Below are 27,516 nucleotides of genomic sequence, written 5' to 3' on the forward strand. Positions count from 1 at the left end.
TACCCGTTGATCTAGAATCATGAAAGCTAGGTAGGTAGTACATTTTTCAAAAATGTTGCTCATGGTGTTCTAACTTCTGATACTGCAAAACATCGTGGTTTAAAAAATACGCATAAGATATTTCGTTTTTTTTATTGGGCTAAGGAATTTCAAATAAAAAGTCATCAAATATATAATTTTCAATATGCACAGTTACATCTTTATACATGTAAATAATATAGTACATAACAAATAAATAATAAATAGTACCAAATTTTTTAGGATTTATCCATTAATAAAATTATTGCAGTTTGGTGTGATTATTATCATACACGGTGACTTGACTAAGTGCCAATTTCTTATTTAAACCTTATAGAATCGTGGGTAATTTACAGTATCTAAATCGAATTGTGTTAATTTGTAAGTTTGTCGATAATAATACAAATATGTTCAACATGGCATCAACCTTTGTGTAAATTAAATTAACAAACGCAATTACGTATGTAAATCATCACCCAACTAGCCTAGCATTATAAACAATATATGGCATAATATGATCGTTTGATTTGAATTACATTTTCTTACAGAAATTAACACCTGCAACGTAAAACCTAAGCGTATTAACTTACGAATAATTGTCAATATCAAAACATTTATCCTATAGGTTATTGCTTACTAATATATATTTCTCAGTAGCTCGTATTGAAATTACAGTATTCAGTACAAAACGCCACATTCGTCAAAAGATAAAGGTCATCGAATACGAAAGTGTAATATTTGTGGATTGTCTTTTGAGCACATATCAATCTGTCATTATCACAAGTGTCGTCACTACCAGTTGGCCATGCCGGGCTTGTTGAGCGTCATGAAGTAGATCTGGCACGACGAGCCGCCCTTGGCCGACGAGAAGAACACCTTGTCGTTGCGCTCGCACAGGAACTTGAGCCGCTGCGCCTTCTTGTGCATGAACACGCCGTCCAGGTGGCCGCTCTCCACCGAGCGGATCTCGATGGCCTTGTTGCCCCAGCCCATGATCTGCCCCGTGCCGATGTACGCCACCGACGTGGGCATCTCGCCCCACTGGAACCAAACGTATTCATCATCATCGCCAACCGTCACACGTCCACAGCTGGACATATTTATATTTATTTATTAGGATACCAGAAAATTATAATATCAATACATTCTTAAATCTATATACACACTCAATTACGAAAAATTACGTACGTGCCAAAAGAATAAAAAAAAATAGTTCTTATTATTATTTAGATCTCTTGTAGAGACTTCCACACACCACAATCTTGCGCCGCCTGAATTCAGCGTCTCTGTACGACTTGTGTGATGTCGTCTGCCAATACTGCGTTTTTCGGAGCGGTCACTAGTCTAGCATCTGGGATCCCGTCTATCGTTTTTAATGCTCCGTATATGAAGAGTGCCAACGAGACTACTACTAAACCTCCGCTGTCCGTCCGCCTGTCTGTCAGCGGGCTATATATCATAAACCTTAACAGGGAGTCAAATTTCCATAGCGTCTACTGCCGCTATAGTAACAAATTATAAAAAACCAAGATTGCGAATTTCAGAACGGCCGCAATTTAAAACAAAATTGTGTTACCTATATTGTACGCTGGTACGAAGCAGAAGTTCTTGTAAAGCCATACTTTTGTCCATTGAAAAGGTGTTTGTGTAGTTATAATGCGAATTCGCTGGGGAGATGCAAGCTTTTAGAATTAAATAACAGTTGGTGCTTGTTACTTACCTGCAGAAGTATATTTTTGCTAACTCTGCCGTAAGTGTTGACGTAGACACCCTCGTTGTCGTAGCACAATAATAGCTGCACGCCATTGGAATTAGGCAGTGGTACAATGCAATGTGGAACTATAGCGCCTTGCGTCTGGAAACACACATGACTTACAGAATAGTAGGTATAGATGACAGATCACGGACAAAATGACATCGTTCAAGTGGCCAGATTTTTTAGGGTTCCGTACCTCAAAAGGAAAAACGGAACCCTTATAGGATCACTTCGTTGTCTGTCTGTCCGTCATGTCTGTCAAGAAACCTATAGGGTACTTCCCATTGACCTAGAATCATGAAATTTGGTAGGCAGGCAGGTCTTATAGCACAAGAACAGGAATAAATCAGAAAACCGCGAATTTGTGGTCAAATCATTTAAAAAAAAAATTAAAATATGTTTCAATTTTCAAAGTAAGATATATACCAAGTGGGGTATCATATGAACGGGCTTTACCTGTACCTTCTAAAACAGATTTTTAATTATTTTTATGTTATAATAGTTTTTGATTTATCGTGCAAAATGTTGGAAAAAATACCCGAGTACGGAACCCTCAGTGCGCGAGTCTGACTCGCACTTGGCCGGTTTTTTTCAAATGAGAACAAAAATGTTTCTAAAATAAAACTTAACACCTAGCAACAAGTCTAAAAATTTATGTTGTTGCTATCATACTATAACTTACATGTTTTGGAATATAAATGTCATATACACTGGCAGTGTCGAGGTCGACAGCGTGGAAGCCGTCTGCTGATCCATAAATTACTTTCAGTCTTGTTCCTTCTTCAATAGTTAAATCAACTAATAAAGGCCTGAAAATATAGAAATATGTAAGAAAATTACCACGATATGAGGATTTTTACAAATTTTGATCAGACTCTGCTCAGATTTTTTAGTACTGACAAAATTATTTAATCCTACAATGTTACTTTGTATGTAGTTGAACCAACTTATAATATCGTTTGTAACCATACATTTTTACAACTTGTCACTTCGAAAAGTGGCTTCGGTTTCGTAGAAATTCTGAAAATCCTTTATTAAAAGGTCTTTATAGAAAGTTATCGCAAGTCTATAGTATACCCAGCGGCTGTTTATCTGACAGATAGGGTTCGACTCTTCGGCTTTGGTTTCAATAACATAAGTTTTTGCCAAAGCCGAAAGTTTCTAGCAAGCGCCGAGATTGAACGAACTGTTCGGTATGCGCGAGAACGCAAAAGAGCCGATGAAGAAACATCAGAAATCAGAATCAACGCCATATTTACAATTTATAACAGTCAACTTAAAAAACTTAATTTTAGTTAATATTAGGCATTCCTAAATTGAATTTCTAGATTATTAAACCTTCGGTTTTAGTCGAAAGGTGTACTTATAGCGGATTAATCTTCTTCGGCTTCAGCCTAAAATCGTCCTCTGAGCGGACTACCGATAGATACGATTTGAATGTCATAGTGAATACCTGTGTTGTAAGTCACCAAAACTTTTGAAGGCCATAAATTTGTGATATGGTTTGGGAGCCCACGCGTATATTTCAATGGAGTCCTTGAGAGCGATGACGAGGAACTTGATCCGCTCGTATTTGACTATGCGGAAGTGCACCGCGCCCTGCAGCTCGCCCACGTTGATCCAGCCATTCCTCCTTTCCACTTGCTGCAACAAATTATTTACAAACTTGTAAAGAGACAGCTTTTCGAAAAAAAACATTGGCGATGTTACTACTAAGTGTTTAAAATTAGACAACTAGATGATGTCTTTGACTTCATCTACGTGGATTTCTTCTTCTTCATCGTAACACTCATGGCAGAGTGGTCAAAGAGACGTCTTTGGGAGCATATGTTATACGGTTCACGAATATTCGTCATTAGCATTTAGCAAGCGATATTTAGTTGCCTGCAACACACACAACTCCAAAAAGTGAGAGGTGCGTGCGCGGGATCGAACACCCGACCGCCCGAATAGGAGGCCGAATTCTTAGCCACCAGGCTGTCACAAGATTCACACGCACCCTTTGTGTGGGTGCGGAACCCTACTTATGCTTCGATCATTAAAGTACACGAGGTAATGGTCTATTGCTATTTTATATAGATCATGATGATGATAATAATAATATAAACATTTATATCAATATATAAAATATATGTACTAACATCATTCGCACCGTCCGTACGCAAGATCTTCGACTTCAACCAGCTCAAGTAGTACACGCGAACACGATTCTTCTTGCCCGAGACGGTGACGAGTATGTTTTGTCCTTCTAGCACTTCCATCTGTTGGAAGCGGCGCCTGGAGATCAGCTGGTACACTTTGCCCTGACCGGAGCGGTCCAGCAACATGAGACCGTTCTCTGTACCTATTAACAGGTTGACGCCTGGAAAACCATTTTACACATTATTTCATTTGTTACCATTATGGAAACTAAAGTTAAAACACACTAAGTAAGTCGAAAACATCATTAATATAAATCAATAATCATTAATAACAAATAAATTCTTGGAGTGAAACTTATGACTGCGAGTGATATCTTTTTGCAGAATGTTTAGTATTACGAATACTATTCGGGAGTAGCAAATACATTAATTAATCGCAAGTATGTTAAAGCAAAGGAAAAATGTGAATATATTTTTGCTCATTTGCGCTGTTATAATGACTTTGCCTATCATAATAAGTTGTGTATGTGAAGTGTGTGGTAACTGGTAAGTGAAGCGGACTGACCCCACAGCGCCGCGCAGAGGATCTCGGAGTTGAACCTCTTCTTGTACTTGCGGATCTCGGGCGTGTCGGACGACAGGTCGTGGCCGGTGGGCGTGACGTTGACGTTGACGTGGCTCTCGCGCCGCGACGCGTTGCCCGAGCCGCCCGTGCCCGTGCCCGCCGCGCCCGCGCCGAAGCCGAACGTGAGGAACGAGCGCTGCTTCTGTTGCAAGGGGAGGAACTGTTGCGAGCCCACCGACGAGTTGGACGGCGAGTGCTGCAGGCCGTGCGCGAGCGGCGTCGCCGCGCCCGCCACGAACGACTTGGACGGGGTCGACTGGACGGAGGACGGGGACGGGTGGTGGTGGTGGTGGGGCGCGCCTGTCGCGATCGCTTGCCTATACTGGAACCGACAACGAAAGGATACCATCACTTCACAGTTAGCGCCAGAAACGCGTTGGCAACACCCCACTCCTGGCTAATCACGCAAGTTGATCCAAATCAAGGCATAGTACAATTGGTGTCAGGTAAAAGGAGCTGTAGACGATAGTGGGAAGGTTCACTGACGAAACAATAGCGCGGCGGCACGGAAACCCCTTCCGTGACTTATCGTACATCAGATATATCAAAAAATCACACATTCGCCGCGTCCAAAGTCAGGGTTCTTTTAAGCTGACGCCAACTGTACTTTGTATGACACCGTCAGCACACACGTTGTTTGAATCAACATCATGTCAGGTAGTGTGGTTGGGTGTTGCCAAAGAGTTTCTGTTCTGCTGTAACGCTCGTCTAACGCCTCCTTCGCCTCTTCCGCACAAGTGACGAATCCCGCCCGGAATCAATGTAAGATTTGTTCTTGGTGTCGTGACTCGTGATGAAATCTCTGTTTAGGAGTTGTGGGTAGTGCAAAGTCTAGGATTCAAGCGGGTGCATGGAAGAAAGTGGGCGACCCCTGCTCTTGCGCCATTTGCCACAAAGTTTATTGCTACCTATGCATTTGTACCTAATGTATAATATGTATTATTATTTTTATTTTTATTAATACACTAACTAGATGATACCTGCGACTCCGTCCACGTGGATTGTTTAAAAAAAAAATCCCGTGGGAACTTTTTGATTTTCGAAATATGCCCGTCTTCAGGATGCTATCTGTGTATCAGATAGATAATGCTCGCGACTTCGTTCCACATGGATTTAGGTATTTTGAGAATCCCGTATTTAAATAGACTGCTAAAATCATAACCCTTCCTTTCGGCTTTGCCGTAGTCGGGTAAAAAAAATTGAGAATCAAAGAGTCCCAAAATATTTTGGGACTGTGTGATTTTCCGGGACAAAAGTAGCCTGCGATGCTAGGTATCTCTGTCTCGAATTTCATCAAGAACTGTTAAGCAGATGAGCCGAGAAATCAAGCAGACACATTTTCACATTCATAATATTGGTATGGTAGTACTACTACAACTGTGAAATTCGACATAAAAGTCGATTTGAAGTAGTCAATATCGCCCGTCTTATCGATCGATATCCCGGTCGGAATATCGCACTTATGAGGAAAAGGCGTGTAAAGACCTCGCATAATAGGAACGATTTGTCGTCTCGATTCGTCGTTTTTGTCTGAAGGAGAAAGACCGAGACGTCACCTTGTTCCCGTAATAAACAAAACGAACTTTTTACAAAGTTAAGTATTATAATCGAGACCGATCTCTTTTTATTATTATAGTTATCATTTGTTATAATCTGTGGATTTTATAATATACGATGAAACACAACTGCAATGAAACGCAACGGGACCCTAGTACTAGGCCTTCGCTGTTCGTCCGTTTGTCTGTCATGAAGCGGGTTGTATCTCATGAACCGCTTAAGAATAGCTAAATAAATAATGAATGAATAGCTAGAGTTAAAAATTTGACAATTGAGCAAACACCGGTCAAGTAGCGGCACTTGTGCGGTTTTTTAACAAATAAAATATCAGCACCGGAAAAAAACTACTTACATAAATAGCATGTCAATCTTGTTTGAATAGTAAGATCCTAGTTAGTTTCATTGCTTTTGAGTTTTAACGCATATAAAGATCCTTAAATCCTTTGTTAGTCATAATAATATATTGAAATCCATCTCCCATTTATTAGTTGTCATCTCAAATATGATTGGAAAGTTATTTGCTGCGATGCTATTATCTACAAATTTATTTTTGGCAAACTTCAATGAACGGAATGTAGCAGTAATGATTGATTTAAAATAATTTAATATGTATTATTATGACGGTTTTGAAAAAAAAAGCTAGGGTGCTGTGACGCATTCCACGTTCATATAATATTATGTGTTTGAAAGATGGAAAATGATTTTCTATTTTCTATGCTATTTAAATTCATGTAACAGACAATCTTTTGAGTGCATACCTTTCACTTTCAAAATAATTAAAAAACATTTTAAACTTTAATGAAAACAATCTATTTTTGATATTGTCCTTTGTTTTAATATTCATGTCGTATCAATTTTATTATCTTAAGAAATCTGTACAATGCTGCAATTAGTAAAAAGATTTATTTTTACACATTTAGAGCCCATCGTACCACAGCGGTTACGGTAAGGTTCAAGACACATTGCAGTGAGTTGATATGAAGCGAAACATCTTTACTTAAATGTTACAAAGTAGATAATCCGAACTTTATCTCCACTATGGGTGGTTTCAGACTATCGTTTATCCGCGCGTTTTGACATGCCTCCGCAGTTACACGCGGGACATATTTTGCGATTCAGTAAACCGAATGTACGTGAACGCGCTCATTCTGACGTGTTCGCTTGAACCAAAGTAGTAATATGGATTGGTGTTTTCCGGGGCTCGCGCGTATACGAACAAGCACGTCTACCCTCTTATGAGATGAGATGAGCGTGACAAAAACCGCGCGTACATACACGTACAAAAACGAGATTTGACTTAAACTGATTTTTTTTTAATGCCGTAGCTTTTTGGCAACCGCATTAAACTCTTCCTAAAAAAGTGACAGCATTACAAAATTTAAGTAAATCAGTTCAAATATCCTTGTGCAAATGGGCTGAAAAATGGAAAAGAGGCCAATGCTCGTAACGAATTGCTTTTAATTTTTATTAATTTGAGTAATTTGTGTCAATAATGTTAAGGAAAATATATCTCCAGTTTACTGAGCAACATTTTGGACAAGTCGTATCGCATCGTTTCAACTCTACCGCAATATGCGTCGAGCCTAAAAGCTGTCTCGATATATCGTCAAAACTACTCTCAATGCTAATGTATATGGATCAGCGGATGGATATTACACGTAAGCTATTCAGGTAATGCATACATAACAAGAAGAAGTGACAAATCTATTACAACATTCTATGATATGTCGTATTAAGCATTCTTGTTGCGATACGATTCGTACTTACGTCGTGATAACAGCAGTCTGCAAACCGGTGGCACGGAGGCTCCAGGGTGTTTGCATGATTGACAACCATTATCACATTAATACTATTACTAGAAGCTTGGCACCATAATATGTTGGGTAAGGGCTCCTAACACAAAAAATGTTTAACTCTGGGAATCTATATCGTTATTTTATACTGTACATAAGGTAAATACTGACGAATGTTTTACTAAATGTCATAATATAATTAGTATTGCACATTTTATAACATGTTTTAACAAGAGTTGTTTCCGCATTTCCAATGTATTGAAGAGATAATAAGGAAAGTGCTGTGTTACGGTTTTCTTTTAGCATACCGACACATTCGCCCGCAAAACTATTCCCGCCTTTATAGCTATGGCGTAAAGGAATACCGCATGCGAATGCGTCGGTCTGCTAAAGGCGTATAAGAAGTACTGTTTTGTACATCAATGTAACAAAATTAGATCATTTGGATGTCAATGGTCAATGATAAAGAGTAATGGAATTTCGATATAAAATATATTGCATTAAAGTGACGATATGGTGCACAGTGTCTTATAATATGTACCAATTAACCTCGAAATTATTAAGCGGTTTAAGAAATGCTTTTATAAGGTGTTCAGTGTAATTCGTATTTAGGTGTCGCCTTTAGAGTGAAAACCTCGTTCATGCGAGAGGTAACTTTACAAGAGGAATAAGAACTGCACTCCGATGTTGTTACCACAGCTTATTTCAGACTTATTGTGTCTTAAGAGACACAATAAGTCTCTAGAGACTAGGTAAAGATCTCAATTTTCGACAATCGTTATGTTCGCTCGTTCAATAAAATCTGTAAACTTCTTACAGATTTGATCGATAAAGTGATGTGATTTTTACCTTGGTATTAGTTAGAACAAAAAAGATCGACAGTGGCGATCGACAAAAATTGTCAACGTCTGTTGCTTACACTTTAACTCGATTTTATCTTCACAAGATAACTTCGAAGATAAAATCGAGTTAAAGTACTCGATTTTATCTTCACAACGCATTAATTGTCAAAAATCGAGCAAATCTGTAAGTATCTGTATGAATCTGAAAAAATATTTATAGGTATTCATTCTAACTGCACACAAAAAGACATTTGAATAACTTTTGATAGTACAGTTCTTTCTTCGAGCGAAGTTACCTGTTTCTCGTATACGAGGTGTTCCCTCTAATCAGTTGTGTTCAGTTGTATTCACGTGTCATTAAAATAAGAAAAATAAATGTGGTAGGAGCCCAGTCGCAATAAATATGAAAAATCGCGGAACGTTACACTCTAGTTAAAAATTAAGCACTGATTTAGTGGAATGGGTAAATACTAAATCGTGAATTCGATATGTCGACATTCTAATATTTTGCCCTAATGAAATATGAGCTTACTTAAAACTGCAATAAATTTTTTAAGGTCTCCGCCTACTACATTCAGACATATACTTTAGTTTTACTTAGTTTACTTAAAAGGTAAACAAGTATCTTCTTGCTGAAATGAATATTTATTTTAATACGTAAGAGGCGCACTATTGGCGGTTCATACGTCTTTGTTACCGCGAACTGAGAATAATAAATAATCATGTATGGTTTCAATAAATACATCCAAAAACTAGGTTGAGCCACTGATGCCTAAAATAAGTTATACATGAATGAAATCATGATACGAATGAAAAACCTAGGATTTCTGCGCTTTGTTTATCTTGTAAGCAAACTAAGGAAAAACGAACTAAACACGCCTGTGATCAACTTTCTATTTATACCTATTCACGTAAAAATGTCAATTCCATACCAAAATAGTAAAAAAAGTTGTGCAATTTCACCTGTCTGTTTGTCCGTCCGTCAAAGCTGCTTATTTTAGTAACAACCACAGTAATAATCTACTTACTATGTGAATAGTATTAATATAATATATAACTAGGACTAGTTACAATAGATATATTAATACTATTCACAAAAGGAAAAGTTTTAAACAATGCTTGCCAAACTTTATTGAAGATTAAAGAATTAGAAAAACATTTTTATGTTTTTACATTGTAAAACAAATCGAACGAAGGTCACAAATTAAAAATGTGGTATATCAAGTGGGGTATGAAAGATAGATTTTTGTTTACATAATTTTTGACATAATATGAAAAATTTCTAATGTCATTTGCCCCTTATATCCGAAGTTTACAAAGCGAAAAAGCTAATATAGCCTAGCACAGTAGTTGAAATTAACTCGTATCTCGACGTCGCTTTGTCATCAGAATCTATCTGTCGTTAGCGCAAACTAGTGGTTTTAGCAAGCTCCAATCTGAGTTTTAATGAAAAAGAGTGATTGAATGAAGTTAGAATGCTTGTAAATGTAGCCTAGCCTTTACCTAGTAAGTTTACCTAGGCATATCCTATGTAGGTACGTCCCCCACGTAGTAGGCGGAAAGCTTAAGGCGATAATCTTTAATATAGGCTATGTTTAGATGACAGGCTAGAAATATATACTCGGGTATACAAAAATAGGCTTGTCGAGTAAAACGGGTGGTTAGTGAGGTTACCTCTTCGCTGGTGGACTTGTCGTGCCGCGGCGGGGTGGTCGGCTGGCCGGCCTGACTCAGCAAGTCCGGTAGCACGGAACTCGTCCGCGAGCCGCTGCCTTCGTTATTACCACTCGATCGACCCTGCGTACATTTCCTCGAAATCACAACAGTTCAAATTAAACCAGATTTAGAGTATGAAGTTTCTTAAGTGGTACCCATCATTAATTGATATTATGGCAGCATAGATATATAACAATATACCTACACGAGATATGCGATTGACGACGTTTTTTCAAGCAATTTTATTATAGCCATTGAGGCGCTGATAGCTTTAGTGATTGTCATGTGAGCATACTGGGAACTTCGAATTTTGTAACTAAACAACATTTTTTGACGTTTCCAGTGCTACCAGATTTTTATGAAAAATAAATCAGCGTACAGTTCTGCCGTCCTAACAAAGAGTGCAATAAGTCGAGTTTTTGGGCAAATTGACTTAAGACCATATCCGTAATCAGGAAAATGAGCTCTATATTTTCGCCTTAGACGTCTTTTTTGTATCTTCAGTAGTTTCGGTTCTGTTGGTTATCAAAACTGCAATATGTAATATTACGATTTGTAAGTAGCTAATCATAACCGCGAATATCTCGAAAGTAGTCGAAACCTAGTTATTGCTCTCTTCGTTAGGACGGCAGAGTTGGCATCAGGTAGTCCTGGATGAAAGCAGTAGAAGGGCGTAAAGCGAAAGATTGACTGGCGAACCAATTGCGCAGCGGTACAGTCAACCCGTCGCCGCACCTCACTTTGTATCATGAAATAAATAGATCGATAAATCACCCATTCCGTCGGGTCAAGGTCTAGCATTATTTTCACCTGAGTCCTGACGCCAAATGTAAGTAATCAGGCATGCACCAATTGAGATTGCACGTGAACAGTCAGTTATTAAATCAGTTCATTTTTAAAATAATAACCTAACACAAGTTGTCCGATAAATATACGTTATAAGATTCCTGCGTACATTCTGTTTAAAGCCTAGAGCATACTAATAACACAGCAAACAAGCCGATACCAATATACCGAGTCAATTCAAAATCTTTTTTTTTTAAATAATAGAATCACACTAGAAACATTCTAACATGACGCGCACGGTGAGTTGCTTCAGGTGTTCATAGTATGTCTTCGGCCTGGTACCACAGAAGTGATACAACTAAAACTTTGGATTAGAAAGATCCTTTGTTGAAGATAAAAATACTACTAGTACTAAAACTAGTTAATTCATTTACTTATATTCGGATAAAATAGTAAAATAGAATTTCTTTAAAGCAAAATGCGTTGATTTAGAATACAAAATGACATTCAATATTCTAATTTTGGCTAACGAAAACGTTAACGTTTATAATTATAATATGTATACAAAACTTAATAATAAATTGTAGGTTGAACTTAGCAATTGATACTTACCATAAAATACCTTGCCGCGACAGTAGCTGATATAGTACAAAAATGATTCTAAATATGTAGTTTTATAAAGTTCATTAATCAACTTAAATGTTTTTATGTTAATATGGGTAGCGCAAACACATTGGATGAATACTTTACTATTTTAAATCATATTCATGATTTTTTAAATAAGGATCTGCTTTTATATTCTATTCCGTTTTAAACATTATTAAAGGCTTAGAATAATAAGCATACCAAGATTTTTCAAATATATTAAGGTGCAAGAACGCACTTACAAATTAGATGTGTTTGCGCGGTCTCTTATCAAGGTGGCTAGTGCCCCGGCATCGGTCGGAAAGGCTAGTTATTGGTTTAACGTTGCAACAGCATAGCGTGACAAACACAAACACGGTAGCATAAAACATGCATTGTAAAACACATTCAGATAACAGATGATGAATGTTCTCGGCAGCTTCGGTGACAAGTCGTTAGGCGGTCATTCCTGATGTTAAAATATCTTTTTGTGGCACAATTCATCGCAGAGGGCATTTTGAATTTTGTGGCAGGAAGTCGGTACTCGCGCAGAAATGAAAATGTTAAGGTTAGTAAGTATACGTGTTATGTTGTTCGGTTAGAAGAAACTAGCTACGTAATATCTACGATACAATTAGTTTTCTACATAATTTACCATTGCAATTACTTTTACTTAAGCTTCATGTACCCTACATTGTCCCATAATAATAAAAACTTCTACTATTATTTATAAATATTGAAAATGTAGTCACGCCAAAATGTAAGACGCGTGAGCAAATATACTGTCATGACAATACAATCGCAATAATATTTTGCTTCAAAACTATTGTAAAATGCACGCGGTAACTTTCAGTCAACATGAATACGAATGCTCAAAGCTCAACCATTCCCACACAGCTCACCCGCTCCACCAAGGTCACACCCAATGGCTACAAAACCACGTACGGGACGTTCAATGTATGCGTACAATACAGCATCGCCAATGTTAGTCATACAACTAGGTTAAGTAATAACAGATTAGAACCCTCATACCAAACGTAAGTAAAAATATATTAATCAAACTATCCCGAGCAGTGAGCAATTACCTGATCCTGTGCGATTACCGCTTCCTGCCCACTCGATACGAGCTCTGTGTGCCGGTTATATAGGGAACTCCTTCGAAATACAATATCGGACTCGGTCTTTTCCCTGCGCGGGCGCGGCGGCGCGTCCGCGGCGACGTCGGGCGAGCCCGCCGCGCTGTCGCCGCTGTCCTGTCGCAGCAGCACGGCGACGCTCTTCAGAGCCTCGGCGGGGTTGTTAGCTGCGGCCTTCTTCTCCGCACACTTTTTCTCGACTTTCTTTGTTTCGTTTCTCTGTGCCATTTTTAAACTATCGTTCATTTTAATGAAATCTGTCAGGACGGGCTCGCCCGAGGTTTGCGGCTTGTTGGTTTGCTTGCGCGAATGATTAAAGATCCCGCTGGATCTCAGCGGCTTCGCGCCCGCTTGGTTGTCGTGCTTAGGAAAGTAAATTGCGGAATGTCTCGTGCTCGACAGTGGAAACAGATCGGAGTTCTCGCGCCTGAATGCTCTGAAGAATCTGTTAGGAGACTGTACTTCGGAGTCCTGGTCTCTTTTGTACTTTAGAATATCGGTTAACTTTTCCTGTGTAGTCTTTTCGCTAGGTTTTTGGAGTTGCTTGTGCCGCGCCGGCGGCGTGGCTGTAGCTTTGTATTTAACCCACGCATCCTCCATTTCGATTCGGGACTGACGTTGGAGTTGCGCACGCATGTGCTCGGAGTCTTTCGTGAGATCTTGTTTTTCTTCTTTGTTATCAGCATTTCTCGAAGGGAAAAATCTGGCAAAGTCCCAATCCTTCAGCAGAACTGCTTCGTCGACATCCGATTGTCTTTTATTATTTTGCGACTCCCTCTGCTGTTTTTCAAACATGTTCAGTACAAAAAGTACATAATATGAATAAGAACACCAAAATAGTAACATATTAAAAGTTGTTAAAAATATTGTTAAGTGCTCACTAATCTTACTTTGGCGTGAAAAATAATGTAAAATGACCCCACCACGACCAATATTACGATTCTTTTATTGATGAAAGTATTCATAAAAAGAAATGAAATAGACCTAGCAATAAAGAAATATTATAGTAATTGTAAAATGGACTTAGTCAAACAACTGAGTGTAATAATACTTTATATTATGATTAAATGCTGAAAATCATTAACACTTATTGACAGGTCTCAAGTGATCGAACAGAAAATGATTTAATTTTGTGTGAACCAATCACAATTTCTTGTTTCGAGCATTTTTTTAAGGCAGCCGTAATTTTCTTGTCTCGAATCACCCGTAATTTTTTTAAATAACTAATGTCATTTTCATTTTCGATCAAAATATTCTAAGTGAGCAAACTGTTAACACAAAACAGCTAGAATAAATTATATCTCCTACTCGCAAAAATACGATAGGTAGAAGCGAAGTGAATTGTATTTTTAAGGAATTATCTTGAACGAGGAACAATGATGGAAAATGAAATGAATGATTACAATGAAACTCTTAAGTGTTATTAGTTACTATAAAGCGATACGCGATGATGCAATATTTAATAGGCCCGTATACCTATGCATTTTAACTGTGATAGTAAATAGTCGTGTTGTTAAATGTTGATAGTAAATAGTCGTGAAGATTTTAATCTCTACTTTTCTACTAATTGAATTTAAAATGAAGTGTATGCATGTTTTTGGTCATATTTGATACAAAAGAAATCCTTTTGTAGTTTCAATTAACTTCGCTGCATTCCACCGTATCTGAGATATGAGATATTAGAGTTTGGCTTCAGGTTAACAAGATAACAGTCCAGCAGATCGATTACGAAAAAGTTGCATCAATGATTGCTACAATCTCAATTATTGTGATTGGCTGAATTTATGGTCTTTTTGTGGCGACAATGAATTTTGGCCAACCAATCTGCAGCTCGATTACGGTAAAATGACAACTACAGTGTGACGATCGCAATCGCTCACTATTGGCTACAATGCATTGTTGAAACAAGAAAACCGTAAATTCAGCCAATCACAACAATTGCGATTGTAATAATGATCGATGCAGGTTTTTCGGAATCAACGTGCTGAGGATATACCGTTACACTGTACATCTACGGCAGTATACTGTGCACTAGATGTGGCTCAGCAAATTAATATGATCTTGGAATTTAGTTACTGAAGTAAACTCTAGTAAAACGTTGGTTAAACCAAACTGAGACCAGTAAACAACTTGAGCAAAAAGCGGCGTAGGGGTAGGCGCATCACGAAAGAAAGGGGCAACTGATCAACTAAGTGTGTGCTCCTGCGCGGTAAATATTCCCTCGCACCGATTTCGGTCTGATAGAAACCTACAAATCGGTAGTGGACATTAATTGTTCAACTCGTTTGCCAGTTGCTGTAAGCACGTTCGTTAAAGCCAGCCATTCGCAGACCTGCACGCAATACGCCAATGAAGCAGTTGCTCCATACACCGCCCTGCAGAGCATCCTATCACACATCGCGTAACTTGTTCCATCAACGGTACTGATACTTGTAGCAAAAATGCCAATATCCATGCATAAAATTAATTTTCGCTTTGGTTGCTAGCTAGAATCATAAAACAACGAAATTCTAGACGCGGTAACACAGATTGACCGAAAATCTTTAATTTGGCAACGCATAGACACAACTGAACTGAGTTTGTAATTTGCTCTACTCACCCAATCGTCACTGATGCGGTTTATGATCCCACGTGCCACAAAGGATTATCGGAATATCAGATTAAAGGATAGCCGCGGCGCGTTGGCCGTTGGAACCTGCAGAACGTGGCAGACATCCCGCAACATCTTATTGGAAGCCACGCTAAATGAATAATCATTCACAATCCAGCTATAAGTTGGCGTCGTGCGTGCAGGAACTGTGAATGGCTGGCTCGCCGCAGTCGCCAGGCGCCTGGGACTCACCCGCTTGACGAGCGTGCGGTCGGCGTGCGGGTCGTCGTCGTCGGGCGTGGGCGGCAGCGGGCGCGTGGGCGCGCAGCCGCCGCAGCCGTCCTCCGCCACCGCGCTCAGCCCCGGCCTGTAGCAGAACTCGGGACTAACAAGCCGAACCGAACCAAACCAAACAAAACCCAGGGTAGTCAACAGAAACATAAACATGCAGCAAATTAAAATAAACAAGAGGAACGTAATTAGTTACACCTGTAAATTTATAATAAAAATGTACACAATCCATACTTAATATTATAAATGCGGGAGCGTCTGTTTGCTGGCTTTTCAGGTCCCATCCGTTCAACCGATTGTGAAAAAATTTGTTACTGAAAATCAGAGTTCCCACCGGACTGTTAAAAACTAAACCCAAGTGTATAAATTCGCAGTCTTTATATATTTGGTGCAGAGCTCGCATCCTCTAGATATAGGCTACTTTATATGCTGGAAAATCAAAGAGTTTACACGAGGATTTATAAAAACCAAAATCCACGCGTCTAACATGACCCCTGAAAACATAACACTGCCTTTTCTGGGCAGTTGTGCATGAGATAGTACCGGCGACCAGTTTATAATCGATATTGTGTGGTGTCGCACCGCTGCTGTGACGTACCAAACCGCTATAAGATTGAGGCCACACGATACGTTCCGATCACACGATTTTAGTATTGGGTGCTACACGGGCACTGCGTCCCCACTCTGGTAAAAAGTATGGTGTCGCAACGCATTATCTCCCCTCTTTCTGGTCCCAAGTTCGTTGCGCGTCAACCGACGTAACGCATCGTGTGGCATGGTACAGTGATTTCTATGTAGGATGACGCAGCGGTGCGGCTCAGGCGCCGCAATACCAACGCAACTGACTCACAGCGGCTTGGGCGGGTCGCTAGCCAGCAGCGTGCCGTCGTTGCGCACGCGGCCGCCGCTCTCCTCCGCCTCCGAGTCGCTGTCAGACTCCTCGAACGGTGGCTCGGGCGCGCTGCGCTCCACCGGCGGCCCTGCGGACACCACAACGCCGTCTATACATTACTGTCTAGGCCGGAAATCAAGCAATTGCCGGCAGAGTAATATTGCAAAGACTAAATAAAATGAGGCAGTTAATGCTATTTCGGCTTGAATAGTACTTTTCTTTGATTTGTGAGAAAACAATAAACAAATGAATTCAAGAAAAAACTTACGTGGCCGTTTGTACAGTTAGGTTGAAAATAGATTTCAAATGTAGGCCAAGCCAGAGCGAGTTTCAGTTAAAACGAGTCAGATTTATGCCAGCGTTATCTCGTTTTAACAGTGTCTTAAGTCTTAGTAAATTCAAAGTGCGCTCTATAGATCTCAGCCTTAGACAACGATTCTTAAATTTTGAAACAATGAGCACTTATGCCAAGTAATATGTAATAATGATTTTTTCTATGAACTAGCAGGTACTTATTTTTAACCCCCGACCCAAAAAGAGGGGTGATATAAGTTTGACGTGTGTATCTATGTATCTCTCTGTGGCATCGTAGCTCCTAAACGAATGAACCGATCTTAATTTGGTTTTTTTTTGTTTGAAAGGTGGCTTGATCGAGGGTGTTCTTAGCTATAATCGAAGAAAATCGGTTGAGCCGTTTGAAAGTTATCAGCTCTTCTAGTTTTCTTATAGAGGTTTTTGTGTCGGGGGTGTTTTTTTAATTTTGAGTTATTATATTAATACAATTTAAAAATTATAAGTTCTTATGAAAACGTTCATTTTGTTTTTAATTCGCACGTCAATACCTTCACGCATACGCAACCTCAGACCTGGGCGCGTTTGGAACCTTCGTCGTAGCTTTAGTTTTAAGTTTACGTATTTAATTATCACCACTATATCATCTTACAAATCTAACAATTCTGACTATCAAGAGGTGTACAATAGATACCTACTTTGAATAAATGATTTTGAGTTTGAGTTTGCGCGATGTTAAAAAATTACGATATACCTTGTCCATTAGTGGGGGCGCGCGGCGGTCGGTTGGGCGGCTCGTTCCCGGATACGACAGCAAACTCGTTGAGCTGCGCCGCCAATTTGTCCAGATCCTAATAAAACATTACATTAATATTCGACATGTTAATAATTGATTACTGAAAGTGGTAATGGCCTATTGTCTGATTTATTTTTAATTTGGTGGAATTCTGACAGAGGTCATTTTAGACATTGGGTGTGATATTTTGTATGAAAATATGTGTTACCCTACATTCCTGTCTTAGTAAAAAAAAAAAACCATACGTAATTATAGGGATTGCTTTAAAAGTAAAAATCCTCAAAAGCTTTGTATGTATCCTACCCTGGTCTGGCTTTTGATTTTCTTTTCTCCCACATCAATTTTTCAACATTTTATTTAATAGTGTTACTTAAAATTATAACAGTGATCAATTCTTATGACGTACATAGCTTATTTAAATAGACTCAGCAGTTTGAAGTAAAGCAGAAACCAAGTAAAAGAATAAATGATTAATAATTTATATCTAAGTTTTCTGTATTGCCGCAAGTATGAAAGATCATTCGATCGAGTCTCGACCGATTTAGCAGTTTTTTTTGTTGCTTTTTTAATTTTTGAGACTAGATTCGTATGAGAGGAATTCTTCATTAGTAAATTGCACCCGTGCGAAGCCGTGGCGGGTCGCTAGTAAATTTAAAAAAAAGCAAACCTACCTCCGGCCTCCGCGGCGGAAGCTGCACTCATTAATTGGATGTGCAAACAAAAACAGCGTGACATGAAAACAAAAAAACAAGCTAATAAACAAAAATCACATACACAATAGGGATGATGACTACTAGTCATATCAGAGACTTTTTACCAAATCTCAAAACGAGCGCTTAGTAAGGGGGCTTGAATTAAATACATACATAGATGGACGTAATTTGATGTACATTTTAATTAAATCGATAATTTTAAATAGTTAGCAAACTTAAAACTAACAGCGGACGTGGCTTTTAGGAATTTCGGACGACGCTCTGTTAGATAATTCCTAAGAAATAATTTATTTCTGACATAGGCATCATCCCAATTGAGACGCACATGCAAGAGAAAATATTCAATATTGTAATACTTAATTATGTTGGGACATAAAATATTTGAGCAGTATTTAAGGAGTTACTTTGAACAAACAAAACCTCATGAAGAAATCCATTCCAAAAATACTGACCTTCAGTAATTTAAAGCCATATTCATAGTGGCCAACTCGAAACTGGAGACGCGGTACTGCTGATATGTTTTAACAATAATAAATTTTTTTTTTTGAATTTCCATTTGATGCAGTCTAAGATGGAAGCGGGCTAACTTGGAAGAGCTATCGCAGCTTTTATTAAAACCATACCCCTTATCGGTTTCTACACGGCATCGTACCGGAACGTTAAATCGTTTGGCGGCACGGTAGGAGGGTAACTAGCCACGGCCGAGGTCCCCCCAGAAAAATTGTATATAGATTAAAAACCGTTTCTTATCTCTGTAAGAATGATTTCACAGCAGCGATCGTACATACGCCGCCAAATTTTGCATGGATATGGCGACAGAGTTACATAATATTGAAAAGATAAGAATAATAATAGATTTATGAGAGAACTGTGAATGTTGTGTACCATGGGCTTGAATATGTGGTGCGAGCCGCGCTGCGGCGGCTGCGGCGTGCCGTTGTTGGAGCCCGAGCTGTTGGACGAGCCCGACGACTTCGGCGTGGGCGGCAGGGGTCTGATGTAAACCATAAGGTACAATTTTACAATGTTGTACAAGCCTGACCAAAAAAATAAAATATCTAGCTATATTGCGTCCGTGGAACTAAATTAAACAGGACCAAATACTAGTGGCGCCCAGGCTAGTTTTTTTATAGTTAATAAAGGCTTAACAATACATTTGTTCATAGCGGTTTTTACTTTTTTTATTATTATCATAAAATGACGAGTCTGCTTTGTGACATTTTATTATAAAAATAATTTGAATTATTGGATTGAAGTATAATGTATATTATCAAGAATAAATGACTATGACTATGACTATGACACAGCAATAAACCACGAAAGTTCACAATGCGTGTGTAAAGGTTTAAAAGAATTAAAACTATAAAGTGTAGAGTTAAAGGACTACATAATAATTATGTCCTTTTAAAAAAAAAAATTTGCTTGGCAGCGATATCGAATTCGTTATCTTGGTTTTTTATTATTTGTTGTTTGTTATAGTGGCAATAGAAATATACACTCTGTGAAAATTTTGAACTCTCCTCCTAATATTATAACCGCAAGGTTGGTGGGGCCATGGGAGATGGTGGATTGTACAGTATCTCCGCCTATTACTGTTTATGAGATATATCTCATAAACGCGTATGAGATACCGCCCGCTGACAGACGGATGGACAACGGAGGCTTAGGAACAGGGTCCCGTTGGCACTCTTCGGGTATGGAAGCCTATAATTGGGAATATTTACCTATATCTATTTGGCTGTTGTGCCTGCGGGTCTGGCACTACAATCAGTCTTTGTGGAATGGACGGCCTCGCCGGTGGGCCAGGCTCTGTAGGAATATAAAAACAGAATCATATTAAATAGCATTAATTAATCTCTGCTGTATAATTTATTTATTTATAGTCTGTCTACTTATTTTTGTGTCTATCTTGAATCTAATCTGTTTTTTCCATTACTAGCTGATGCCCGTAATTTTGTTTGCGTAGATTTGGAATTTTTTAACTTGCGTGGGAACTTTGATTATCCAGGATCTCCGGGTTTTAAGTATTCCACTGGAATAAATCACGCCAATCCTTCGCTCCGTTGGACGTGATTGAAGTACAAAGTAATAAATCAATAAACCAAGAAACAAAATAAACCTTCACATTTATCTGTTTATCTGTCAAGTCAATAAACCAAAGCAGTTCTTTCTTACAACACAAAGTTTAGTGTGTATGATGTAGGCATGAATGTGTTTCAGTACGAAAGGCACGGGCCAGCAGTTAAGCACGGAACATTGACTAATAACTAGGCCAGATCTATGGCAAAAATGTGAGAAGGATAGATTTATTCACCGTAGTGTACTCAGAAAGAGATGGCAATAAAGCCACCATTGCATATAGGCCATTCGACGAGGATGTTTATCCACCATCATCTTTCGATCTGAAAATGTAGAATAAGACCTCACCTGGTATCTCCTCACGCTCTTCACGTTTGCTGTTACGTTTGGGCGGCGGCTGTGGCTGCTGCGCTTCGGCGGCTCTGAAAGATCATTACTGCAGTTTAGTTTTTAACCAATGAATAGCTGGTGGAATCACCACACATTTGAATTGATAATTAATTTAATTTGCTTTATTTACTTAAGCCCTAATTCACACGAGCGTTAAAAAAGTACAACAGTACACAATAAAAAAGCGTTGACCTGTGAACAGATACTTGGGAATGCATTTGTTCTATTTGAACGCTTTTTTAACGGACATTAAAAAAGCTCTCGTACGAATGAGGCCTTATGGAAAAATACACATATAAAACACTCAAACCATAACTGTCTCCAATGAAACATTTACACCCATTCCACAACTATATCTCCAAACCTATGTTTTTCTTTATTCCAATTTCCACCTTTCTGCATGCTTAAAAATCTTTTTCATTCTGAGTGACACTATAGTTCAAATTTTAATCTGCCAATCCGAAGTTGGCCAGCGTGGTAGACTTTGGCCAAAACCCTTCTCACACTGAGAGGAGACCAGTGCTCTGTAGTGAGCCGGCGATGATCATGATGATGATATATGCAGCATCTTAGAATGTGAGAAAAAAATCATTTTTTTGTTCATTTATAAACACATGACAAATCGCAGTCGGGTTTTAAACTTTTAAAATTACTTGTTTGTTTTCTGCAGCTGTGGAATGAATGATTAGTCTGATGAATGTGGGTCACCAACCTGCCCTCTTGTATCTGCTGGAAGTTCCTGCGCAGCGTGTCGCCGCCCTGGTGCGCGGCGGCGTTGTGCACGATGGACGAGGGCTCCCCGGCGACCGCGTTGTCCTCCTCTTCGCCCTCCGAACCGGAGTACTTGTAGTCCTCCCTCACTGAGTTATCCTGCTTTCTCTTCTTACACCTGTCTATGTGGTCTTTCAACTGTATTCTCACTTGTCTTTCTGTAGGCTGATCCCTGGAAGTAATTTAAAGGAATTAATCTCAACAATTAATCTCTAAACTAAATTAAAAAACTCAAAGGACTGCATGAAGTACTATAAGTAACTTCTACTGCAAGAAACAGCTTCAAAATTCATATTATCTCAATATTTCACAGACAGATCACGTAGACTCTTTATGTTTCACTGTTCTATTCCATCTATCTAAAATCTGTCCATAAATTATTATCTAGTCATATTATCATTTGTCAAAAAATACCAGACCACTAAAAAAGACAGTGTGTTCAGAAACTTCACAATCTTAAGGGATATCTTAACAGAGAAGGCTGGCATGCTTGTGTGATCGACATTCAATCTACTTGCATGAAAAGTTTCTATACAAAGGTGTGGCACTGTGAAATGCTCTTTTGGTGTCCGTGTATCTTGCCACATAAAATGTGAGTGCCTTCAAGCTAGATTTTCGTCAAATATCCACCAACAATTAGAAACCAAGATTCAAGATCTATTATTTTACCTGATAAATGGATGTTTCAAAAGTTGCTCAGTGTACGGACGCTGGTGATAGTCTTTTACAAGCACGGTTTCAATAAAACCATGAAATTTTTTGGCCCATTTCTTAGATTTTAAACGAGGAGGTGGGTTTCTGTAACAAAAATATATTTATATTTAATAAATCAATCCTGACAATCAAGGTAACCATAATATTCCATTGTGGGCAGGATCAAATTCATAAGACTAGTGCAGGTAGTATTCGTATCAATTGGACAGCTGAGATCTCTACAAATTTACTGATAAAACATCTGTGGTAAGCCTGCTATGTAGGACCATTATTAAAAGTAACTAAAATCCTTGGTCTTAGCACACTCTAGAAACATTAGTTTTTGAAAATTTCCACTTTTTTGGCAATACCAGAAAATTTGCAGTGAACTGCTTTTTAGATATAGGACAGTGAATAGTGTAAGGCATATCGCTCAACTAGTAATCCGAGACTGGACACCAGCTAGGAGTTAGCAACCAACAAGAGTAAGCGACCAAGTCCATGATACAATGAATCCTAATAATCTATAAATGCAGCAAGAAGTCTTGACTCTTGGACTAGGACTACTAGTGTGCAAAATCCTTAAACATTTACCTTGGAATGAGAAACAGTGCTCTCATAGGATGCAGGTCACATAGAGGTGGTTGACTCTCTGCCATCTCAAGGGCAGTGATACCAAGTGACCAGAGATCAGACCGATTGTCGTATGTCGCTTCAGGGTTCTCATCACACGCGATGACCTCTGGTGCCATCCAGTATGGAGTGCCAATGAATGTGTTCCTTCTGCCAATTGTTCGGTCCAGTTGAGCTGACACTCCAAAGTCAACTGTACAAAACGTAAAAAATAATAATTTCACCATTTTATTCCACAGTTTCTTATTTCTATTGGTGACATAATATTTGGTTTTTTTTTATTGAAGTTTGTTTATTTATGTTATACATGTATCTTTAATTTAATTTTGTGTTACAGTTGTAACAAATGGACAGTTTAATTCGCCAATGATGCAATAAGACAATATTACACTATTATAGCCTATAATGATATGAGAATCCTGCAGTACAAGAGCTATAGATAAGAAAAGATGAAGAAAAAGGAATATGAGCATCAATTTTTACAAGTATAGTGAAATCACTGTGATAACTTTATTTATGTGAACTTAAAATCCATGAAGGTTCTCAACATACAGCAATGGTCTAAGAAGCAGAATATATATAAATAGAAGTAGAAGATTATGTTTTCATTTTATGTTCTGAACATTTTTATTAAAGAGAAACTGTTTTATTTCATCTATGGTGTACTTAGAGCTAAATATATTATGCTTATGTAGTTTATTGTTCAGTTGTATGAAGTTTCCCACAATAATTAAGCCACTATGCATACAATTAGTTATTGATTAAGATTTTCTATTGAACAAACAGGTGATGCAAGCAATAATTATGAATTACAGACTAAAACTAATAAAGTTTTGAATATATAAATTTTTATGTTTAAAAAGAGTTTACACTGTACATAAAAGTCATGAAAAATAATAATAAGTTCTTTTATAAACATTTAGTAGCACAAATAACTTGTACTTACCAAGTTTGACTTCAGCATTATCAGTTAGAAGCACATTTTGTCCTTTGATATCTCGATGTATTACTTTATTGGAGTGTAAATAACTGAGACCTCTTAGGATTTCTCTACAAATATATGAAATCCATTCTTCTTTTAATGACTGTCCCTTAGTTGATTTTACCAAATCCGTCACAGACCCTGAAATATTGGATTTATCAATGTTAATTAACATTTTGTACAGGACTTCGTCTGTGGTGGCGTTTGCTGGCGCGCGTGTTGTGTCTTTTTGGAGTGCTTTTTTGTTAGTTTTTGTGTTCTGCTGGTGTTTATTGGTGGTGGAACTGACTGGGAAGCGCTCTAATGGGGCGCCGCGTGTATGTCGGTGGGCGCCGGCACAGACAGAGTCCATACTTATACATATAGTTTCCCTAACTTGTAAATAACTACAAACTTGACATTGGCTATTCAGTGTAAAGCCAGACGAGAGAGAATAAAAGAATACATTTTGTACAAAATTAATGTTATTTATGTGATTCACGCAACACCTTGCCTGAGCTGGGCAAAGTCGCAACAGTCAAGATTACAGGTTTTGCTTGGTCATAAAGCAGCTAGATGATATTGTGGCTAAATTGGTTGTAAACAATCCCTTAACTGAACTACTTAAATTGACAAGCCCAAATCTACTATTAAGTTTTTCCTTAGGGAGCATTATGAAAGAGGTAGAAATGCATTTAGACCAGTCATTTTAGATTATTTTAGATACCAATTGGCCACAAAAAATAGATCCAAACCCCTAATTTATCTGTAATCTACATACACATTGAGATTTTGGGCAAAAATTAATGTCTCAGGATTTTCAGAAATTCCTTCAAATATATCATCAATGTACCAATTAGAACATATTTATTTAATAGAAACAATATTATAAATAAGCAATACAAACCAGCGCCACAATATTCCATGACCAACCAAAGTTGATCATCTTTTCCAGGAGGGCTCTTTTTAATGAAAGCACCATAGTAGGTAGCTATATTACGATGAGTGGAATAGTTCTTTAGGACATTGATCTCTAGTTTTATCTCTTCCTCCTCATCCTGTGTGACGTCCATAACCTTGATGGCAGCAAGTTGCCCTGTTTTTGTGTGACGACCCTACAATAAAATATGTTAACTTATCAAATTATAATCTTTCGTTAGTTTCATTAAAGTATTTTACTATAAATATTTATTTGAGTTTTTATTCCAAGGTTTGTTTTAAGTTTACTTATTGTTTTTCTACTTATAGATTGAAATCAGGGAAAATAGAAAATGTAGCTGATAGCTATGATCACAAAAGATAGAACTAAAACTAAAAATACATTAGGCATAAGTACTACATTAATAAAAATGATTGGTTTTATTCTTGATTATAACTATATACATTACATACAATATGTTATGTACCAGGATTTGTATAGATAGAGCTCATAATTAGAGTTAAGTGTGAGTAGGTACATAATGTGGGTTAAAGAATAATAGGCCACAGCTTTATTGGAGGTTGGCAGATGAAAATTAATTCTGTTCATTGACATTAATAGTCCTTACAATACTTAACAATTTAAATTGTAAAGTTCACAGAGTAAATGCAACAGTTTGTCATCATGGGTCGTTTAGTAAATTACATTTAGGTACGTGAGAGTCGAATCAAATCAAGTAAAGGTACATAGAGTTACCAAGTTATGGGGTTTGAATTATTATTTTCAATGTACATACCTTGTATACCTGTCCATAGGTGCCATTGCCCACAACTTCTATTAGTTCAAATATGCCAGCCGGGTCCTAAAATCACGCATACACAAGAAATGTATAGATAAAAGCTAATTATAATCCCTAACTTAACTATGATTCACGCCCTGTGAGATCATTGCTCCCTGGGACTTTTTTCAAATACAGGGCCATTGTCTCTACAAATATTTGGAGGCATAGTAAATAATATTAAAGTTTGTAAGTTTACCTTTAATGCACTGAGGTCAATGTCGTCCAGTGAAGTATTTACAGACGGTGCCAGTTGATGCGCCATTTTGAGTATATTGTCACACACGAAGACAAAGCACGAGCACCTCACATCAATACAAAACTAAATAAATGCCCTTAAATTACAACATTGGCTTAAGTTTTGATTAGATTTTATTCTTGCACGTATGAATATGATTGATTTTTAAAATACATTGTTTACAATTAAAATTACAGTAAATTACAGATACACAATTCATAAGCCGCACACACCACCCGGCAGGGATGCCAGTTCATGAATACAAATTCTGCTGTCATTTGAAGTTATATTTTCTACCAAGTTTCCACAAAATTCCTACCACACTTCTATTTTTGCTAGTATAGTGGCTCTTACTTCACCGCTGTTAAAACTATAAAGTAGAATATTACCACCTTTGAGCGATACAAATATTACAAGCTATTCTGACGATTGTGATGAGATTTTTGACTTTTTAGAAACATTCAACCATGGATGTAGGAAACAATAATTCTTATCATGCAACACTTTATATTACGGAAAATGTCACTTGCAGTGCTGCCATTGTGCTTCCATTTCCAAAACATCACGCAAAACATACTAAACATCTCCATGTACTAAACAGGGCTGCCATTGCCGTCCGTCCGAATTTCCCCGCATCAGGGAGCGTCGGAGTGGAGTTTCATTGTAGTCCGGGTTTATGTTAGAAACGAAAAATGTAGGACTGCTTAGAATTTCAGTTTAAAATTGTACAAAAATATTGTCTTTTTAGGGTTCCGTACCTCAAAAGGAAAAACGGAACCCTTATAGGATCACTTTGTTGTCTGTCTGTCTGTCCGTCGTGTCTGTCAAGAAACCTAAAGGGTACTTCCCACGTTCTTAAAATTCACACGTTTTTAAAATTTTTGTCTGTCTGTCTGTTTGAAAAGGCTAATCTTCGGAACGGCTGAACCGATTTTAACGGGATTTTCACACACAAGTAGAGGATTGACCAGGGTGTAACATAGGCTACTTTTTTAACCGACTTTCAAGAAGGGAGTTGTGTTTTTCTACCTATGTACACCGAAATCTCCGAGATTTCTGAACCGATTTGCGTCGTTTCTTTTTTAATCGATAGAGGAACTTTGCGACATTGTTTCACAAAAATTTGGATTACAAATCCTCAATCCTGATGCTGCAGGGGATCTGACCAATCCACGCGGGCGAAGCTGCGGGCATCAGCTAGTAAATAAATAAATATAAGTAAATAAATCACCACTTTTAAGCCTTCTAAACTAATCTCTCCATAGGTACTGTTTCGGATGGAGTAGATTCCCCATAAGTTTCCGTGGGTACGTTCGGCCGCACTTTTTTCAAAGAGAAATAAATATGTAGAGTTACACATCGGAACAAAATAATTTACCGGGATCCATTTTTCACTGATATTAAATATCACTTAAATAAAATGGCGG

General features: G+C 38.1%; 1 protein-coding gene across 8 annotated transcripts; it reads right to left on the bottom strand.

Annotated features, from left to right (window-relative positions):
- Nucleotides 1–117: 117 nt before the first annotated feature.
- On the bottom strand, nucleotides 118–26,341 carry LOC123864452 (serine/threonine-protein kinase mig-15). 8 transcript variants are annotated; one of them, XM_045904891.1, is made up of 22 exons: nucleotides 26,051–26,341; nucleotides 25,810–25,875; nucleotides 25,002–25,209; nucleotides 24,080–24,256; nucleotides 23,095–23,326; nucleotides 22,477–22,605; nucleotides 21,749–21,979; nucleotides 20,995–21,068; nucleotides 20,292–20,376; nucleotides 19,453–19,561; nucleotides 18,526–18,546; nucleotides 17,813–17,909; nucleotides 16,726–16,855; nucleotides 15,837–15,951; nucleotides 12,944–13,774; nucleotides 10,407–10,529; nucleotides 4,481–4,682; nucleotides 3,916–4,136; nucleotides 3,228–3,418; nucleotides 2,457–2,583; nucleotides 1,739–1,873; nucleotides 118–1,059 (listed from the first exon to the last, which is right to left on the bottom strand). In XM_045904891.1, the coding sequence occupies exons 1-22, from the start codon at nucleotides 26,114–26,116 to the stop codon at nucleotides 811–813; spliced, it is 3,819 nt and encodes a 1,272-aa protein (XP_045760847.1). In that variant the 5' UTR covers nucleotides 26,117–26,341; the 3' UTR covers nucleotides 118–810. The 8 variants fall into 8 exon arrangements, with proteins under 8 accessions (XP_045760847.1, XP_045760844.1, XP_045760846.1 ...); XM_045904888.1 differs by having other exon boundaries at nucleotides 4,481–4,862; XM_045904890.1 differs by having other exon boundaries at nucleotides 15,837–15,969.
- Between the last annotated feature and the right edge of the window lie 1,175 nt (nucleotides 26,342–27,516).

This window comes from Maniola jurtina, chromosome 4, assembly GCF_905333055.1.
Source record: "Maniola jurtina chromosome 4, ilManJurt1.1, whole genome shotgun sequence".
NCBI classification, from domain to species: Eukaryota; Metazoa; Arthropoda; class Insecta; order Lepidoptera; family Nymphalidae; genus Maniola; species Maniola jurtina.

Excerpts from the sequence above, each read along its gene's own strand:
- LOC123864452 (XM_045904886.1), bottom strand. The coding sequence starts at position 26,116 with ATGGCGCATCAACTGGCACCGTCTGTAAATACTTCACTGGACGACATT. Across the intron at positions 4,137-4,480 it reads CCTCTGCGCGGCGCTGTGGG|GCGTCAACCTGTTAATAGGT; the intron begins GTCAGTCCGCTT and ends ATGGTTTTCCAG. Across the intron at positions 1,060-1,738 it reads GCAAAAATATACTTCTGCAG|TGGGGCGAGATGCCCACGTC; the intron begins GTAAGTAACAAG and ends GTTTGGTTCCAG.